This window comes from Juglans microcarpa x Juglans regia, chromosome 7S (assembly GCF_004785595.1).
Source record: "Juglans microcarpa x Juglans regia isolate MS1-56 chromosome 7S, Jm3101_v1.0, whole genome shotgun sequence".
NCBI classification, from domain to species: domain Eukaryota; kingdom Viridiplantae; phylum Streptophyta; class Magnoliopsida; order Fagales; family Juglandaceae; genus Juglans; species Juglans microcarpa x Juglans regia.
The window spans coordinates 17,233,186-17,253,601 of NC_054607.1; the positions used below are offsets into that span (position 1 = coordinate 17,233,186).

The 20,416-nt window shown below is 34.6% G+C and overlaps 2 protein-coding genes across 3 annotated transcripts; one reads left to right on the plus strand and one right to left on the minus strand.

Annotated features, from left to right (window-relative positions):
- The first annotated feature begins 12,221 nt into the window (after positions 1–12,221).
- LOC121240341 (60S acidic ribosomal protein P2B) lies at positions 12,222–15,303 on the plus strand. Of its 2 annotated transcripts, none has more exons than XM_041137759.1 (4): positions 12,222–12,316; positions 12,440–12,529; positions 13,696–13,925; positions 15,035–15,303. In XM_041137759.1, the coding sequence occupies exons 2-4, from the start codon at positions 12,442–12,444 to the stop codon at positions 15,062–15,064; spliced, it is 348 nt and encodes a 115-aa protein (XP_040993693.1). In that variant the 5' UTR covers positions 12,222–12,316; positions 12,440–12,441; the 3' UTR covers positions 15,065–15,303. The 2 variants fall into 2 exon arrangements, with proteins under 2 accessions (XP_040993693.1, XP_040993694.1); XM_041137760.1 differs by having other exon boundaries at positions 12,227–12,316; positions 12,437–12,529.
- Positions 15,304–16,896: 1,593 nt separating this feature from the next.
- LOC121240271 (histidine-containing phosphotransfer protein 2-like) lies at positions 16,897–19,808 on the minus strand. The gene is made up of 6 exons (XM_041137664.1): positions 19,530–19,808; positions 18,983–19,113; positions 18,799–18,867; positions 17,838–17,909; positions 17,283–17,355; positions 16,897–17,169 (listed from the first exon to the last, which is right to left on the minus strand). Exons 1-6 carry the CDS (start codon positions 19,587–19,589, stop codon positions 17,122–17,124), a joined length of 453 nt encoding a protein of 150 aa, XP_040993598.1. The 5' UTR covers positions 19,590–19,808; the 3' UTR covers positions 16,897–17,121.
- Between the last annotated feature and the right edge of the window lie 608 nt (positions 19,809–20,416).

Consider the following 20,416-nt stretch of genomic DNA (forward strand, 5'->3'; position numbering starts at 1 on the left):
GCAAAACCATAATGGCCTTGTGAATGGCGCAAATTAAAGCTCTTGCTTATTGATTAACCGATGGTCTCGCTAGCTAGTCAACCTAATTGGTCTTGTTAACATAATTAATAGCCTTAATTTGGGTAGGCTACACCACGAATACATAGGAAATTAAGAAATGCATTCTTCACGTGTTTAGCCACTTTTGACGTTGCTAAACCAAATCCAAAACTTCCGACTTAAAATTGGTAATAAGTAAAGATCAATTGGATGCTGCCCAGTAGCAACCTGACTTTGAAATTAGAACTATATAAATATAAATATATATATATATATATATATATATATATATATATACACACTTGTATTTACAAAGTGGTCATGAGTTTTGCTGATCTTTAAGGTAATCTTAATTCGTACGTATATATGCACGTAGCATTATTCATTAGAATATGGTTGATATATAAGAAAGCCCTTCCTTGCTTCCTGCCCTTAAAGAAGTTATATATGGGACCTTTACAACTGTAATAACTGACTTACTAGGTGTCAATATTCCAAAAAATAAAAAATAAAACAAAAAATTTCAGAAATATTTAGTTCACAAAAAAATTGTATAAAAATAAACTTACAAACTGATGCGACTTGCTCTAGCACATCAAATTGTAGAACTCTTTTTCTGTAAAGTAGATATAACATATCACATCTAAATTACAATTTGTAAATTTTACTTTTGTGAGATTTTATTTTAACCTAACAGTACGTTTCATAAACCTAATTTACCAAGACTGATCTAATAGGCAATATATATATATATATATATATATATAGATATATTAATTTCAGGACGAAAATGACTAATTTTTTTTTCATGCCCTGTAATTTTCATAAACTACAGTTAAATTTCTGAATTATATAAAATATATATATATATATATATATATCATATTAATTGAGAATAAACAAATCAAAACAATCTTTCATATCTTTTTCTATCCATAATTTCTAGCTCTAAATTTGACGAGAAACTGAGATTACGATTCAAAAGAGTGATGTTGACCATCATATTTTAGGGTTTGACTTACATAAAAATTTACTGGATACATTCTGTTTGAACAATGAATGGATAAGATTGCTTTAAGCAAAAAAATAAGTTGACTTTTTTCAACATTAATCTTCCAATCTAGTCTGTTCACTTTTCAACAGCATATTTCCAATAAATTTTTAACAAGATGTAAGCCAAACACAATTTTTTATTTATCATCCTTTCACCATCTCATAATTAGACCTTAAATTATTAAAACATTATTTATTAGATTTCTATTATTTATCAATTATTTGATGTTACATCAAGAAATGGATAGGAGTTTAGAGGATGATGAAATAGCACTTATATATATATAAGTACTAATCGCATTGGGTAATTTAAGGATGCAATTCATGATCACATATTAAAAGCAAAATCAAGGGTCCTAGTTCACTCAAATTATGAAGAACCGAAAGACAGCTTAAATAGAAATTTCTGGTTTTAACAGTAGTACTGATCATCATGCCATATAATTAATGAGGGAATGATCATGATACCCATTAATTAATATATAGTGTATGCATGTTAATTAAATGCCAATTAATCTAATTAATATAGTTGCCTGCATTAGCTAGCATGATCCCATGTGGCACTAATATATATCTTTTAAGACTTTCGCATGCTTTGGACTGTGTGAAATAATCTTAATTAACGCTCTACATGATTAACCCTCTATTAGAATTTAATTAATTGGATCTGCATGTCGTTAATGGAAGAGTCTACGATTAAAGTATTTAACCCTCTGTTAGCGAGCCTTTGATCGATTAAAGTATAAATGAAAACGAATTCAAATGATTATCTAAGTATATTAATCATGCATGTATGTTTACGTGATCTTCCGTCCCACGCAAGACATCGTAGAAAGCTACAATATTTCGAGACTGGTCAATGAAAGAATTTATCTCTACTTTAATGGCGCGCGCTCGTACTAGCTACAAGAAAACTAAACATTTGTGACATATTATTTGCGACGATAACGACTATTTACGATAAAAACAGATTCATTTTAAAAGGAAATAATCATTTTCGTTGAAAATAATTAATCACAAATAAGCAGTTTTCTTGTAGTATGGAAGACTACTTCACCTAAAATAATTGGGTTAATTAGAAAATTAGTACCTGGGTTTTCACTTTTTTTCAATTTGAGACCTCAGTTTTCATTTTTAGAAAAATTGATGCCTAAATTTTAAAAAAAATGCAATTAGGTACTTTTGTCAATTTTTCATTAGAAAATTAACGAGATGCCACATATCAGTCTCTAATTTGTTAAACACATAGTCTTCAAAACCCATGTCACCCAATTGAAAGTTGATTTGCAAATTAGAAATGAATATAGGTACTTAAATATTGCGACTTTATTAAAATTCATGCATTAATTTTATAAAAGTTGAAAGCTCAAACCTCGGGTGAAAGAACGTATAAACTCATGTACTGATTTTGCTATTAATCCCAAGTAATCATACAATTAGTACCTTCTTTATATGGCGATTGATTTGGGGATAAATAAAGGGTTTTTATTTTTTTTAACTATTAAAATATAATCAAATAATTAAATATATCTTTTTTGTCGAGTTAAGTTTTTTCTTTGCAATGCATTCAACCTCAATTTTTTCTTTTCTAAGTGCATTCAACATCATTTAGAAGAAAGAATCTAGTACCTTAATTTCGAGCATTGAGCTCTGCTTGTGAAATGCCGATGTACATTGGTGAGCCCAATGCAATCATATTGGGGCACCAAAGGAACACTAAGGGCAGGTTTGGATGGTGAGATAAAAATTTTGTGTTTTGTTTGAGAGTTTAAAATATTATGTTTTAATATTATTATTGTATTGGGATTTGAAAAAGATGAATTGGGATTTGAAAAAGTTGAATTGTTTATTATATTTTGTATGGAGATTTGAAAAAGGTGTAATGATGAGATGAGATGAGATGAGAATTTTGTATCTCATCCCATCCCCCAAACCTGCCCTAACTCTCTAGCTCCATTGCACCAGGAAGTAGGGGTGGGCGGTGGGCCCCATCACCCATCTGCCTGCCCCACCATCTATCCCTCCTTTGGGCATTTTGGAGCCCTCAAAATAAAACCTTTATTTAATTATTCAAAAATGCAAAACCGATACATATCAGTTCGATTTTAAATTTTGTCTAAAATCAAACCGGACCGGACCGAGTACACCCCTAATTAGCTATATATCCAAACGGACTAAAGTACCCTACAACAAATCAAATTAGACAAAAACATATCCAAATCAAGCTAGCTGATGACAACTAGAAATCTCTAGAACTATCAGCAATTAGAAATCTCCATCACAGATATTAATCAATCATGGAACAAACACAGACCCAAGGTGGTGTTGTCGATATCATCATTGTCAATGCTGCAAGAAACTAGAGAGGAAGCTCCACCATAAGAAGAAGAGGAAATGCCACTAAAAAGGAGAAATACTGCTGAAAGAAGTTAGGAGCTCAGCTTTCTGTAAATGTTTCAAGCAGGAGTTCCATGAGAAGAGGAAAATTCATAAAAATAAAGAAAAGAAAAAGAAGAAGAAAAGGATTGAATGGGTTATCCCAAATCTGGCCTTGCTCTTGTCACACAACCAGCCAAAAGAAGAAGATGAAATACCGCTCAAAGAAGTTTTGTTTGAAGAAGTTAGGAGTTAGACTTTCTGGAAATTTTTCAAGGAATTCCATGGGAACGGGAAAAATTCAAAAAATATGAGAAAAGAGAAAAAAAAGAAAAGAAAAGAAGGTTGATTGGATTATCCCAAACTTGGCCCCACCACCATCGCACAAACCATATGACAACACCATTGCACTAAATTTGTTGAACCACACCCTGGGTAATTGAGTAATGGCAGGCAGTGAGCTCTATTGGCCATCAGATCCCCAGTGTCACTTGGGAGCACCTTCTTGCTACTGAGCTTCTTACTACGGAGGATTGCTCTAGCGTGTGCTTCAACTAACGTAAGCATGAGAAAATTCAATGAAATAAAACATATTAGACTTGTCAAGCATTTTTGCTCACGGTGCTCGTGTGGGTGGTAAGCAGTCTTTGCTCCCCTTGGAGACAAGCACTTTTGCTAGTCACTCCATGGTGCTCGCCTCGAGTGTAAGCACACATCTCTCTCCTCGGGTACAATTATTTCTCACTCCATGATTCGAGACTTCTTTGCTCGCCCTCCATGGTGGTCGATCAAGGCAAACTTGTTAATCCCTACAGTGCTCACCTTGGTGATGATTGATGAGCACTTTTTGTTCTCCAATGGGTGAGCAATTTCCCTTATCACAATAGTTCTCGCCCCGTCGTTCCAGTAACACTCTTTGCTCGCCCAGGGGTTTACATATTTTGTTTGCCTTGGGGTTGAAGCATCTTTTGCTCATGTAACACTCCATTCCCGTAGGTTAGGAGTGTCACGTATTCTTCATAAAAATAAATCCAGTAAGAGATCTCAAATTTCATAAATGAAATTAGAAATTTATTTTGTAGAAACGGTCTAATAAAATGCCTTCCAAAAAGAAACATTTAAATGAATAAACTGAATAAAATTCATGTCATAAAAGCATATTTTATTTTAGAAAGTCTGAACTAAAATTTATTGCTCCTTCTATTCCTGGTCTGCCTGCTCGTATTCATCATCCTCACCTGGTTGGTTAAAAACATGAAAACAAATAAAAATGAATCAAAGACTCAGCAAGAAATTCATCACAACGTAAACATAATAAACATAAGGTTTTCATAAAAACTTTCATGCTAAGAGTTTAAATTCATGACTATTCATATTGATGTTTATGCTATGCATGACTGTTTTAACTGAATTAACTGACTGATTTGACTGATTTATCTGATTTAACTAATTTATCTGACTGGCCAACACACTTAACCCTGTGTGCGAGGTTGTGCATCGGCTCCACGTCCCACTACAATAAGGGGAGCCGCTGATAGTACTCTGGCATACTATGGTGGACCACGACTGAGTTCGTGGCTTGCACATCCACCCTAAAACTGAACTGCATTGGTACCATGCATCTATATGGTCATCTTATTAACTAATCTGATCTTATCTTTCACTTGAATTTAAGATGGCTTACGTATCTTATACACATGAGATGCATAACATATTACATATATAATCATAATTTCTAAATTTAAACATGATGCTGAATGACAAAATCGTATGCTATGCTGGATGACATGTTTGCATATGATATGAGTGGTGCATAAATAATTGGCTGGAACTGAACTGGCTTGAATAATAATTATCTATAAATTGAACTGTGATAATCCTAATTTGTGATCAAATTACTTACCTCGTTGCGTTTCTTCTTGAATAACACTTCGTAACTTGATACCTATATGCAATAATAACTATCACTAAACTTGTTTGGAAATAAATAAGTACTAATATTTTACTTAATTAAATTCACAATCTAAAAGATAGTCAAACAAATCTTTTGTTTAACACTATAATCAATAAATCCTAGTATTTAATTTACTTAAAATACTAATTTATAATTTAGTAGAATACTCGAGCTATTTTAAAATAATTCATAAAACTTAAATTCTTAAACTAAGTTTCATTTCTTAATATAATTATTAAATCTTATAAGAAACCTAATAAATTCTATTAAATATTCTTAACATAATAATTTTATTAAATTCTACTAAATAGGCAAAGGAATATTAACAAAATATTAGCAAAACATCCTTATAAAATAGCCTTTGACTAATATATTTATTTAATAAACTAACTTTTAAAAATGTTAAGCCTAATAAAATTAGTAAAACTGTTGATGAAATAAAATAAGATCAAATCCAAATTAAAATACAAGTCCATTTAAAGATCATTAGAATTTTGTAAGAGTTGAAAATCTGGCTCATATAATATTACTACATGAGCCCAACAAAAGGATAAGTCCATCCCATGCACAAAAGGGCCTAGGGCCCAAGGCCTATCAAGAACTAAGTGTTCTGTAAGAAACAAGACACGTGAGCTAAACAAAAGGAAAACAGAGAGTGAGAGAGAGAGAGAGGTTCTGCGATATAGGGTCGAAACTCACCGAGGGAGAAAGGCTGATTCAGCGATTCTGGGTGACCGGAAGTGGTCGACGGCGTGGCTGGAAGTGGACGACGACGCGGCTGGGTTCCTGAGCAGGGAGGTGCGACGCCGTGAGAGAAGATAGAGAGAGAAACTATAAGACTGAAAATAAAAGAGAGGGAGAGAGAGAAGGCTGGCAGCGGTCAGCTTACCGAAAAGGAGTGGGTGCGTTGGGGCTGAGCTGGTCAGCAGTTTCTGTATCGCCGGAGAAAGGGTTCGGCACCTCTTGAGGTGGCTACCGTGGAGGAGGGGCGACGGCTCAGTTTCGGACAACAGGGGTTCACCAAAAAAGATGGTTTCGGTGAAGAGGGTGGGTCGGCTTACTGTGTTTGGGGAAATCTTAGCCTTGCATGGTGGTTGAGAGTAGGGAAAAGCTCACGGCTTCGAGTTTCTTCTCTCGTATACGGGGTAAGCAAGATTTATAAGTGTAGAAGATAGAGAATAAAATAAAAAGAAATCTAGAGAAGTAGAGACGTGCATGCGTATGAGAGTGGAGACGTGCGGAGTGGAGAAAATTACTCATCAACAGAGTCAGTTTTCACTAGAATTTGAATTTACTAAACTACAGATGATGATGAATATGAGGTTAGGATTTCAAATTTGAAAGAAAATGGGATGAAACTTACGGGTTGGTGGTTTAAAGTGTGTAAATAGAGGCTAAAATCGAGAGATGAGGTTTAGTGGAGATAGAGAGAAATAAACTTTAAATTTCAAACCAAACTCTAGTAAACGTAATCTAATACAATTTAGTATTCATTATTAAAACAAAACTCTAGCAATTTCAAATAAAATTATAATAGTAATTATTAAAATAAAATAAATATAAAATTTGATAAAACTATAATCATAATAATAATAGAAAAATTTTTACTAGGAAATTTACTTATATACCCTAAATCCAAGACTAGTATGTTACAGCTCACCTTGGAGTGTGAGCCTTTTACTTGACTCAGTGTCTAGCACATTTTGCTCGAGGTTTGAACTATTAAGGAAGGTGACACAAAGCAAGAATCAAATTCAAATTCACAATAAATCTAGAAGTTATCTGCAACAACAATCAAGCCGAGAATCATGCCCTGTAAATTGATGCATTTATGTAAATAAATTATGTAACCGATATGCATGTCAGTTTTAATAGCTGTATATTTCCTTAGATAGAATTGTAAGGTCTGTATAAAGAACATTCGAATGATCAATACAATGTGTGTTGAAATTTCTATTGTGAGCTCTTTACTTTACTCTATGGTATTACGAGACCATCTCTCTAATGAGAATTTGATCCTCATTTCACAAATGTCTTTCGCAAATCAGCCTATCTCTTTCTCAGAAATCCCTCTTGTCGCTTTTAACATCACAGCTCAGATCAATGAGAAACTCACACCCTCATCGTTTCCCCAATGACGAGCTCAATTTGAGGCACTCCTAATTGGGTATGATCTAATGGATTATGTCAATAGAGAATTGCATTGCCCCTCTTCCGATGGGACCCCATTGTCTATAACCAAGAAAAATCACTGGGTTTGGCAAGATTAGTTAATTCTTAGTGCTATTCTTACTTCTACCTCACCCCATTCACACCCCTCGCCACAGCCAAAACCTTATATGAGACATGGAAAAAATTATCAACTATGTATGCAAGCAAATCGCATACAAGGGAAATGCAACTCAAGGAAGAACTGACCTTGATTCAGTGCGGAACTCAACCAATCCCTGAGTACCTTCATGCGGTTAAAGTATTGGCTGATGAGATAGCTCTCATCGATCACCCAATCTCTAACGATGACTTAACCCTATATGTCCTCAACGGGTTAGGTCCTGATTTTTGTGAGATTGCTGCACCTATTTGGACAAGAGAAAAATCGCTTGCTTTTGAAGAGCTCTATGATCTACTTGTAGGGCATGAGAGATACTTGAGGAGGATGGAGGCTGCAACACAGTAGCTCGTGACTGCTGCAAACTTCACAAGTTGTCAGTCTAGCTTTCCTGTAACCCAGTAACAAAGAGGGAGTAATAAGAGCAATGGGCCTTCGCGTCAACAAGGCCATCATTGTTCTTCTAATGGCCCACCTAAAGACCAACGGCACAACAACAATTCTGGCCATTCCAACTCAAAACAAAGACGCTTCTAGCCCAAGTGTCAATATTGTGACCAAGTGGGCCATACAGCTAAGGCCTGCCCGCAATTACAACCCTCTAAAATGACTGTAAACTGTGCAAGAACATCTGATGGTCATGAAAATAAATGGTTAATTGACTCCGCAGCTTCACACAATATCATGGGTGATATACAAAATTTATCTATTCACTATAAGTATGATGGCACTAACGAAGTCATTCTTGGTGATGGTATAGGTTTGGCGGTTACACATATTGGTTATTTAGCCTTACCCATGCCTAAAAAAAACTTTCATTTACATGATACCTTATGTGTTCCACATATTCATAAGAATCTCATTTCCTCCACCACTTCACTAAACGAAATGATGTTTTTCTTGAATTTCACTCACTTTCTTTTCTTGTGAAGGAACGATCCACAGGGGCGATACTTTTAAGAGGTGCATGTGAGAATGGCGTCTACATGTTTCCAAACTCAATGGTGGCCTCTTCCACTCCCAAAATGGTTACTTATGTGCATGAATGGACTTCAATCGACGGGTGGCACAAGCATCTTGGACACCCATCGATTAAAGTTGTTTAAAATCTTGTCATTCTTTTTTCTCTTCCTCTTACCACAAATAAGTTACCATCTTCATGTATTTCTTGTTCAATGAATAATGCACTTCAACAACCATCTGGCTCTACAAGTTTTCAAAGTCATTCTCTGCTTGAAATTATTTACACTAATGTTTGGGGTCATGCTCACATCACCAGGTTAAATGGTGCATGCTACTATCTCATTTTGGTGGATCATTATACCAAATACATGTGGTTTTATCTAATGTTTACAAAATCACTTGTTTTTAGCATTTTTCCACAATTTAAACTGCTTGTTGAAACAAGGTTTCAATCCACCATCAAAAGTTTGTACTCAGACAATGGTGGAGAATTTCTAAGGTTAAAAAAATATTTGTCCTATCATGGTATAAGCCATTATATCACCGCCCCTACACCCCACAACAAAATGTTGTTTCCGAAAGGTGTCATCGTCATCTTGTAGAGACGGGTTTTACTTTACTTCATGATGCTTCCTTACCACTCTCTTATTGGCCTCATGCATTCCAAACTGCCACTTATCTCATAAATCGGCAACCAACTCCTCTTTGCCAAAATAAGTCTCTGTTTGAGGTCCTTTTTGGGCAATGATCAAATTATCTTAAATTGTGAAAATTTGGATGTTTATGCTACCCCCTCATAAGGCCATACAATACTCACAAATTACAACCAAAATCAATATCATGCGTTTTCATCAGATATTCACAAACACAAACTACATATAAATGCATGGATCCATCAATGGATCGTATCTATCCATCCAGACATGTTACCTTTGATGAAATACAAAGCCCACTTGCCACAAACATCATGCATGGCCCAATATCCAGAGCAAGCTGACCTGCCAACATTTCCTTCTTACACATAACTCATGCCTTAACATTTCCCCTTCTGCTTCATCAGTTCCTACACAATCAACGTCCTCCACTCAACCATCATAGCCAGCTCCTTTGGTTCCTACCCAATCCTCCCTCTCCGATCAACCAACGCAACCACCAACGAGCTTGGAAAATGTTGTTGTCATCTCTGCGCCACCTCCAGGTATTCCCTCATCTCTCTCTACTCCTCTTTGTGAATCACATGAAATCCTAGGTGCTAAGACCTTAACTTCGAATTTAAATTCTGGTTTACATGTTATTGCACCGTACGATTCATCCTCACATCATCTTGTATCTACTTCTGTCTCCGATTCACAATGTCATGCACAAAATGAAATTCATCAACCCGAACTCATTCCATGACTACTCGATCCATGAACAATATTTTCAAACCAAGCAATTGCATACTATCTCTAAGCATTCTCTTCCATTACCTCTAGAACCAACATGTGTGAGTCAAGCCATATCTCACCCTGAATGGCGTGAAGCCATGTCCAGTGAATTAACAGCCCTCGTGCGACATGGTACATGAGATTTAATTTCCCCACCCAAAGATTATAAACCAGTGGGTTGTTGGGTGTTTCGAGTTAAACGGAAAGCAGATGGCTTGTTGCAAAGGGTTATAATCAGCGTCCTGGAATTGATTATAAAAAAACCTTTAGCCTAGTTGTTAAACCAGCCACAATAAGGACAGTGCTGAGTATTGTAGTCATGAATGGATGCCCTTGAGACAAATGGACATAAACAATGCTTTTTTGCATGGCAATTTGTCTGAAATTGTTTACATGATGGAACCCCTGGGTTTCAAAGATTTGTCTAGACCTGATTATGTGTACAAGTTAAGGAAAGCAATTTATGGTCTCAAACAAACCCCGAGGGCATGGTATTCAGCTTTAAGAAATGCTCTAATAGAGATCGGGTTTCACAATTCTAAAGTTGATTCTTCCCTATTTGTTTATCGCCATGATTTTATTATATGCTATTTCCTTGTTTATGTCGATGATTTGATCATTACAGGAAATGACAAACAGTTTGTAGCTCATGTGGTTAACAAACTTGGTGATCAGTTTTCATTGAAAGATATGGGTTCACTTCACTACTTCCTAGGAGTAGAAGTTATATCCACTACTGCAAGTCTATTTCTCTCTCAATATAAGTATGTTCGTGACATCTTGGAGAATACAAACATGACTGGTGCAAAGGATGTCTCTACACCATTGTCTACTAGTCAATCTCTTCACTTGGTGGATGGTGCGGCTGCAGTGGACAGTACAAAGTATAGACGCATCATTGGTAGCCTACAATACCTTTTCCTTAACTCGTCCAAAAATTTTCTTTGCAGTAAATAAACTTTTTCAATTTATGCACCAGACAACGGTCACCCAATTGACATCTACTAAGAGGCTTCTTCGGTATCTCAAGAAAATGATATTTCACGGCAGTCACATCAAGAAAGCTGCAGCACCATGTTTAACAACCTACAGTGATGCCAACTGGGCTAGAAATATTGATGATTGAACCTCTACATCGGCTTACATCACATCCCTAGGCTGGAATCTAATCTCATGGAGTTCAAAAAAACAAAGAGTTGTTGCTCGATCCACTACGGAAGCAGAATACTGAGCCCTTGCAAATGGAGCATCAAAAACAATGTGGTTACTTACACTTCTTCAAGAACTTGGATTTCCATTAAAGGTGCCACCTTGTCTTCTATGTGATAACCTTGGAGCAACACATCTTAGCTTTAATCCGGTTCAACATTCAAGAATGAAATATATCCAAATTGGTCTTCACTTTGTGCGTGATCAAGTTCAGGAAGGTATACTTAAAGTGAGTCGTGTCCACACTCAAGATCAACTAGCTGATTTACTAACAAAGTCACTGTCTTGGGAATGCAGAGAATTTTTAAGAGCCAAAATTGGTCTTGCTTATAGAAACTCAATTTTGTGGTGGCCTATTAAGGAAGGTAACATAAAGCAAGAATTAAATTCAAATTCACAAGAAATCTGGAAGTTATCTGCAGCAACAATCAAGCCAAGAATCATGTCTTGTAAATTGATGCATTTATGTAAATAAATTATGTAATCGATATGCATGTCAGTTTTAATAGTTGTATATTTTCTTAGATAGAATTGTAAGGTCTGTATAAAGAATATTTGAATGAGAGCAATGCTACGTACAGTTCCTATTTAGAGACTGCAATGCAAATCTAGATAATTTTATCTTTAAATTTTTTTAAATTACAAAAATATCTCTCATAAAATGATTTTTTTTCTCATTTAATGAAGGGCTTGCACATACAATCTTCAAGTAGGGATTACAAATAAAATTTCTCGTTTTAAAAACATCATTTTTTTTTTTTCCCGTTGAATGGGGAACCAGTCCTCGTACCAGTATATTTTACATGTTTCACCAGAATTTCCAAAAAAATAAAATAAAGGATACGATCCAGTCAAACCCACCCACATGGCTATCGGCTCGGAAATCCTAACTGCTCGTTTCTCCCATATATACCGAAGGTGCCACCAACAGTTTCCAAAGCAGCCTTTGCATCCGAATCGCCACAAGTACACTCTCCCTTCCTAGTCTTTCTCTATCTCTATCTGCCCATTCGTCTCCTCTATTATATGTATGCGTGTATATGTTTGATGCTGACTTGCTGCATTTTTTTCTGCATGTCTATTTAGCAGAGATGAAGGTTGTCGCTGCGTACTTGTTGGCCGTGTTGGGAGGTAACACCTGCCCTTCCGCCGATGATTTGAAGAATATCCTCGGATCAGGTACAAGTTTTTTGGGTTTTTGACAGATTTTTCTATCATTATGATTATATAGTAATAATATAGTTTATACTTAACCGAGTTGGCTCAAGAGTCAAACTTGGTCTTGGCGGTATACTTCCTCCAAGTTCCAAGTTTCAAATCTCACTGGGTGCAAATAAGGCGATTAGAATAAGAGATTTTTCTCTTGAATTATCCGATGTATACTTTGAAAACTCCTTGTTGAGGACGAAGGACCTGTACACTCCGGATTAGTCAGGACTCTATTCCCAAATTGGGATCCTGTTAAATCTACGACATTTGTTACTTCCCCTACAAGTTACGGTTTATGACCATTATTATGATGGAAATTTCATTGGCGTTCCGCATATTTGTGTGGGATTATGGTTAACAGTTGATTTTTTCGTGTTTGAGACTTATCTTGTTCGTGTAGTATTCTTTTGAAAATGAATTTAAAACCAAGGATAATTTTTGTACGGTTTCTTTAAGGTTATTTAAAATTATTGTGTTTTAAATATTAATATTTCAGATGTTTTTATTTTTTCTTTTTTTCTTTTCGGTTCATATAAGTTTCTTGGTAGAAAATATTTGGTTGATGCAGAATTTTGGGGACGCGCGGTTTCTAGTGGGTCGGGTGGCTCTCTACAGCCACTGCTGGGGGCTAGCTCCCGCTAGTTCATTTTTCTTTATTTTTTTTTATTTTTTGTTTTTTTACATGTATTGTTTTAATATTTTTAAATATATTTTTTTAAAAAATTTACAATATTATTAAAAAATAAATACTTACTTAAATATTAAGTAAAAATAAATTAAAAAAAAAAAACACAAGTGTTAGCGCCCAGCAGGGAGAGTAGCTTTTTCCCTAGTGGGTTATGTATATAATCATTGATGTTATTTGTTCCTGAGTAGAAGACGCTATTTTTGGCGACTATTACTTTGAAATATGGGCTTCGAAGCAATTTGTAGGGTATTCTATCTTCAGCATGCTTTATATTTCAGATAGAAAACATAGTAGGAAATTAATAATGTTTATATAAAATACAATAGGGAACAGAAACCAAGATACTAAAATGTTGATTTATAATAGCTAGGTGTTGATAGATGAAATAATATTTGAATGATAATGATTTTGAAGTTATGCTAATGGATATGTATTTCATGGGTTGTAGTTGGAGCTGAAGCCGATGATGATAGGATTGAGTTGCTCTTGTCTGAAGTCAAGGGAAAAGATATAACGGAGCTGATTGCAGCTGGAAGGGAGAAGTTGGCTTCGGTGCCAGCTGGTGGCGGTGCTGCTGCTTTTGCTGCACCTGCTGCGGCTGGTGCACCGGCACCTGCACCTGCTGCTGCTGAGTCAAAACAAGAGGAGAAAGTGGAAGAGAATGAGGAGTCCGATGATGTAAGATTTTTCTTATACGACCCTAGATTGATGCTTTATTGTCTTTTTTTCTTTAGAATCATATAACCTTGTTATATCATTATACGATCCTAGTCGATCAGTAGTAATGATGTGAGAGAAAGAGGAGTCCACCAAGGCCTAGTCTTTGATGACAATGATCATGGCCCTCTGCTTAAGTTAAATGATTTCAAACCAAAAGATAAAAAAAGATAATTTTTCTTTAACATTCATTTAATGGGATGGACAATAAGACTGATTCAAGGGAGGGTACTGCATGGGGGTGGTAATTATTTTTGATAAATAATAATTGAAAGAAAAGGATATGAGATTCCCTTATTTTTCTAATCTAAACAAATGTTTTTGAAAGAAATTATGCATATTCTTTGTATTCTATTCTATGTTAAATGTTTTCAATTTAGAGATCACAAATTTCTTTTCACAAAATTTAATCTGATTTGTATTGCTTATATATGTTAGTGTAGATCAGTTATTGTGGTTTTTTTTGTCATTGCCTTCTGAGATAATTTGATTCAGCCATGTACTTCATTTTGATCATTTCTATCAAATATCATGGTTGTGGATGCTTTGTATAGCACAAGAGAATTATAGAAATGCTATGTTTAAATTTCATGTTTTTAGTTGAAAGTTTCGCATAAGAAAACTTTCGAAGGTGCGGTGCACGGAACTGGGATTTACTCTGCTAGGGTGAGTCCGAAGGCCAGCCTTGCCTTGGAGAGATTCCCCGACATAAAAAAAAAAAAAAAAAAAAAAAAAAAAAAAAAAAAAAAAAAAAAGTTTTTAGTTGATCACTTAATTGTACATCATGTTGCATGGTACCTAACAAATTGAGTTAATGGCCTAAATGTAATATTATCTTGCTTTCCTTAAACCTTTTTATTGTATTTTCCGAGTATTTTGGTATATTATACACATTACTTTTTAAAAATACGCATTACTTCATTAGTGGCACATGACTTTGGTTTTGCGTATAGGCGCTATACGGCGTTTGTGCGCCCGTCACTTTCACCAAAAACTGCTTGCTAGTCTTTCAATATTTGAGAGGGGTGGAGGATTTCTTTTTCTTACCTGAGAATCTATTTTTGCTGCAGGATATCATTGGTTTAAGCCTCTTTGACTAAGAGGTTTGGGTTGCTGGTTTTTTCGTTTTTAGCATTATAACTCGTTATCTTCAGCTAGCTAGTGGTTTTAGTAGAAGTGTAAGTTGTAGTTGGATATGGTTTCAGATGTTGATTAGATTCGGAAATTTTGTTGATCAGTCGTATCATTTATAATTATTGTTAATTGTTGGGTCTCCGTGATCTGTTTCAATTATAACTATCAAGTTTTTCATTTCAGTCGTTTTGAGTTATGATTCCAATGATCATTTCGTGTGATGATCTACTGATGTGTTTGTTTCTTCTCTCCTTTCCAATTGGGGATGAGAGTTTCTTGTCAACCTCATGTTTAGGTTAGGATTATCTTGGCATATATATAGTTTTTCATTGCAAATATCCCATATATTAGCTAAGATGTTAACCCAAAAAAAAAAGTGGGCTAAGCTTTGGTGACTGCTGCATGTCATGGGATGCAGAGGGACCTTGAATATAATTTTGGGGCATGTGATTATATACACACAATAAATTTAAGGTCACGTTTGGATACATAAACTGTTTATCTCATCTTATCTCATGATCATTATAATTTTTTTAAATTTTTCACACAAAATATAATAATAAACAATTCAACTTTTTCAAATTTTAAAATAATAATAATATTAAAAAATAATATTCTAATAATATTTTATTCAATTTTTAATTTTCATCTAAAATTATTTCATCTCATCTTATTATCTAAATGGGTCCTCAATGCCATTACTATCAGGGAATGAAGAGAGAGACAGCATTAATATATGATTTGGTTTTATAATATTCCAAATGTAATTTCCCCATTTTTGGCTAAAAGGAAAGAGAAAAATATATAATTGTAATTATTATAGCATAATGCATATAATTCATGCATCCCTTTCTTCTTTTTTTCTTTTTTTTTTTTTTTTTTTTTTAAGTGCAAACCTTTCTTTCTTAATATGGAGATAATATAGAAATCGAAGTTACAAATGTTTTTGACATTTTCAAATTTTGATTTATGTTGGAAGATTCAAATTCGATAACTCATTGTTATTAGTGCCAACAGAAGAAGCAGGAAAACGTAAAGACGAATGGCTCCAATTTCCATTGTTCTTATATGCATGGGCGCCTTAAAAAATTTCCTCGGTTTTCTTTCCCTTTTTTTCTTCTTTGTTAATACATGCCCCAAATCAGATAAAAAGGGCAAAATTATAAATTGTATAGTTACCAAAAAAATAAGAGAAATATTTAGTTATAGAAAAATCTTATACAAAAAAATCTATACTGACGTATTTGATATGATGTGATTATCAGATTGTAAAATTATAAAATAATTTTGTTGTATTATATAAAATCACGTCAGTATATAAACTTATTTGTAAATAAACCTTAACACTTCTAAAAGAAATCGAAGTAAGATGCATCAATAATTTCGATTATAAACCCCCAGAATTCTGGCATAGAGGGCATCGTCTACATCTTTATTCGTAAAACAGCAGTGATGAGGGTATTGCAATTTGCATTCTTATTTTCAGTATGTATAATCTTCCTACATCGAACTTTTGCATGTGCTGACCTTTGGAATCGACTGTTGGATACATGTTTTTTCCAGCGTGGAGGAACAAGGTATCGGGTTTTATCTACGTGGCATTTTAGTAAAGAATAATGCCGATACCACACTCTCATCATATTTTCATTCCATTATATAAAATATGACAGTTTTCTCACCCTTCGATCCTCTTTTATATTTTTTTAAAGAAAAAATTCAAAAGTTGATGGGTAGTCATGCCACCTCATCGTAGTGGGACGAGTATGGTATGTAGAATTTTCGTTGAAAACTCTAAAGATAATAAGAAAGGAAGCAGTTTTATAACTTAAGCAACAGGTGAAATAGACAGTACAGATATTCAAACACAGATTGCAGAACAAAGACTCTGAACAACTCTCAGACAGACAAACATATTCACTTATAGTGAAATTATTTAATTCTCAAGGGACAGCATATATTAAAAGATACTTCAGTCTTGGGCAGCAGATGCACCAGAAGGGGTGAATGCATAACGGCCAGCTCTCTACTGGCGTCTCCTTCTAGCCTCGTTGGTAAGGATAGTCTTCTCCATCTGTAATCGAGTATGTATGTATATCTAAGTTATTAGAGCAAGCATATGTGCAACAATACAAGTAAAACACAGACTGATAAAAGCAAACAGGTCAAAGTCAAACCAAGTATTACCTGAGCAATGTAAGTCAGATTGTCACGCAGAATGCAGTATTCACGTTTGACCTTGTCGAAGGCTTCAAAGGATCTAAAAACAAAAGATAAGACATAAAAGTGCTTAGAGTTATGTTAATTGCCTTGAAGATTTGGTCTTATTTCCTACAAATATATCTTACTGCATTCTACTTCTATTTTCCCAGAGTATTTGTGCCATTTTTATCTGAATATCATAAGGAACCTCACTATAGTTGAGGTTAAAAACAGTTCTAATTTTCTCTGAACAAGATAACATCAGAACTCGAATCCAATTGCATATATACATAGGAATCAGGTACAAAGTACAAGCATTTAAATCATTAAGTTACATATATGCAGCAAAAAATAAGAAAACTAACAGAGTATGATATTAAATAAATCATGTGATAAATTTGGCCCTTTGGGAGAACAAAGTAGGGCATTATTTTTCCTAAAAAAGTAACATTCATGTGATAAGGGTCAAAATTTTAGATATTTGGCAAACATTTGATTATAGTGAAAACAGTGTGGCAATGAAAAGTGACTTTTACTTACCCCTCCTTCATCTTGTTGTTGCTAGCTTGTCGAAGCTCACAACAGGCAAGGACCATCCGATGACCACCAACGCTTTAATCCCAGCATATCACATAAGATTGATATTCAATACCAAGATTATAGTATGGGAAAAAGAAGCATCCACTTAGGACAAACAATAATATAAGTGCGAATAAAAAAGGTAGCATGAAATATTTGTAGTCATATTTAATGTATCATGATTAATGAGGATCAAACATTATTCTGTGTGAGAAAATACTCTGTGTTCTTGGCTAAAGGTGATAAACTCTATACTTTAGAGATGCTAGCTGGAATCAAGTAAAACAAAATCAAATGAGGGAGAAAAGGAATTGAAGTTAGACAGGTGAAATTGTTGCTTCAAAAAGTTTCATATGTGAATCTCGCCTGCACAAACCCGCGTGTGACATAAACGTGTGATTCACACGCGGGTTTGTGCGCGTTCTTCTGAAATTCATGATTAGAATTTACTTCCAAATCTGGGGATGCATCACTTGCCACACCACAGCTGAATTGGAAAGAAGTTTAAAATAGGATTGTTCCTACTGTTTTGGAGATCCGATTACATGCTAAATCGGAAAAGGTCTAACTAATGCTTGTTCCTGACTTTTAGGATAATTAGCATGATTTATGATTGCTGCAACTGTTTAGGTCACACATACATGTTGATTAACGAGTCCGAATCATTAGGAAATGAACATATTACACATGTTTATGTCCAAAGAGAAAAAATCTTAAACTAATGCTTGATTCATATGGTTGAAAACTTTTTTTTTATTAATGCTAGATTTGCCACATGCATGCAATGCACATAGATGTCCAAATTTGCAAGTCTTTCAACTTATTTCTTTTTCTTTCTTTATTTCAATACGATGTTCCACTAATTGCATGAAAACAAGAGACGATAAACAAAGCTTGTTTTCAAAATATTGAAGATTATTACCTTGAGCTACTTCCCTTCAGTTGGTGAGCAAAAGCACTCACATTTTCATAGTCAATAACAGGCTCACCCCTGATTTTAGATCAAATACACCAAAACTATTAGAATATCATGTATGGAGGGAAAAAAAAAGAACAATTACATGAAATGAGGCACCAATAGAGGATCAGGTATAAAAGAACTTCACAGAAATCTGGTGAGTTCAGCTATGCCATTTTCAGCATCATGGCAGAACATGGAGAAAATCTCCGAAAGAAATTGAGGATTGCCATCATTTTCTAGATTTTTCACACGATCAAAAGCTTCGTCCAATATCCCCTGCAATTAGAAACATGTACGGTGATCAAATGCTCTCTTATCAACAAGATTGGCAAATTATCTCAAACTTTTTCCATATAGTCAACTATAATATAGACTCTCAAATTGACAACCCCCCCTCCCCCCCCAAAAAAAAAAAGAAAAAAGAAAGAAAGAAAGAAGAGACTGAACGGAGTAGCTTCTTCTTTTATTTATTCTCTTCTGGATTTTTGAGCTTGCTACCAAACACGTGAAGAAATTATGTAGCTGGATTAGTGATTTACAGAAATAATAATCAAAAGATTCAAACAAAACCCCACAATCTAATACCTTTAACTGATTCATAACAGATGTTACCCAAAAACTTTCGGGGAAAACAAATCAAAACCGAGGCTTTCAACCAAGAAAGAAAAGAAATTGGGAGGGTTTGAGCACACCTGCTCATGGGAGGACTGGATGTAGTTCATCAGCTGCTGCCTGAGATCAGTCCCCACCATTTTCTTGCTCTGAGAGAGAACTTAGAAAAACACAGAGAGAAACAGAAAGCACTCGTCTTTGAGTTTAGACTTGATATGCCTTCCACCCTCTATTTATAGGAGTGTTGGCAGTGTTTAGAGCTATCTCAGTTGGGCAAAAAGTGTGAGAGGATAATGATGGTTATTTAGTTCTAAGGTGGTAGTGTGCATTGTCACTGTCATAATTGTCATGTTTGTAAACTGGCAATTTCTTCCTTCTTTGGTAGCAGACCTGCCCTCTCCCCATACGGCCAAGCACTTTTACACCCTGCAGTTACGGAAGACAACTCTTCACAGATAACCTCAGCATTTGCATTCCTCACGCGCAAGTATCACACGCGCTCATGCGTTACTTTTTAAAGACCTCACTTTTTTTCTTTTTTTCTTTTTTTGTGTTTTTTCAGGGGAAAAAAAACAAGAAAGAGAATTTGTTTTTGTGTTTTCTACAATAATTAGGTTAAGTTTATACTCTTGTAACGTTTAAAAGGATTTCAAGTTTGGAAATAAAATCTGTGGTTGTAGATAGACTTGTCTATGGTATTATTATTTTTATTTTTATATAACACAAATAAATTAAATTCTTAAAGACACTCCAAACATTCAGAACACTCTTCTTAAAAAAAATTAAGTCTTAAGAGTCATTCGTCGAGTCACATGATTTTCTGTATTTATATGTGTGTGTATATATATATATATATATATATATATATATATAATAGAAATATATGTGAAATGGCTTGGAGTGTATTACTGATGTGTTTTTATTTTTGGATTTTGATGGAATATGAGAAGATAATTGAAACATTTGA

Bases quoted from the DNA above. Each gene is read 5' to 3' on its own strand.
- LOC121240271 (XM_041137664.1), bottom strand. From the start codon at position 19,589: ATGGTGGGGACTGATCTCAGGCAGCAGCTGATGAACTACATCCAGTCC. The intron at 17,910-18,798 runs GTAATAATCTTC...CTGGGATTAAAG, and splicing joins CTGAAGGGAAGTAGCTCAAG to CGTTGGTGGTCATCGGATGG. The intron at 17,356-17,837 runs GTAAGTAAAAGT...TTTTGTTTTTAG, and splicing joins AACAACAAGATGAAGGAGGG to ATCCTTTGAAGCCTTCGACA.
- LOC121240341 (XM_041137759.1), top strand. From the start codon at position 12,442: ATGAAGGTTGTCGCTGCGTACTTGTTGGCCGTGTTGGGAGGTAACACC. The intron at 12,530-13,695 runs GTACAAGTTTTT...CATGGGTTGTAG, and splicing joins GAAGAATATCCTCGGATCAG to TTGGAGCTGAAGCCGATGAT. The intron at 13,926-15,034 runs GTAAGATTTTTC...TTTTTGCTGCAG, and splicing joins AGAATGAGGAGTCCGATGAT to GATATCATTGGTTTAAGCCT.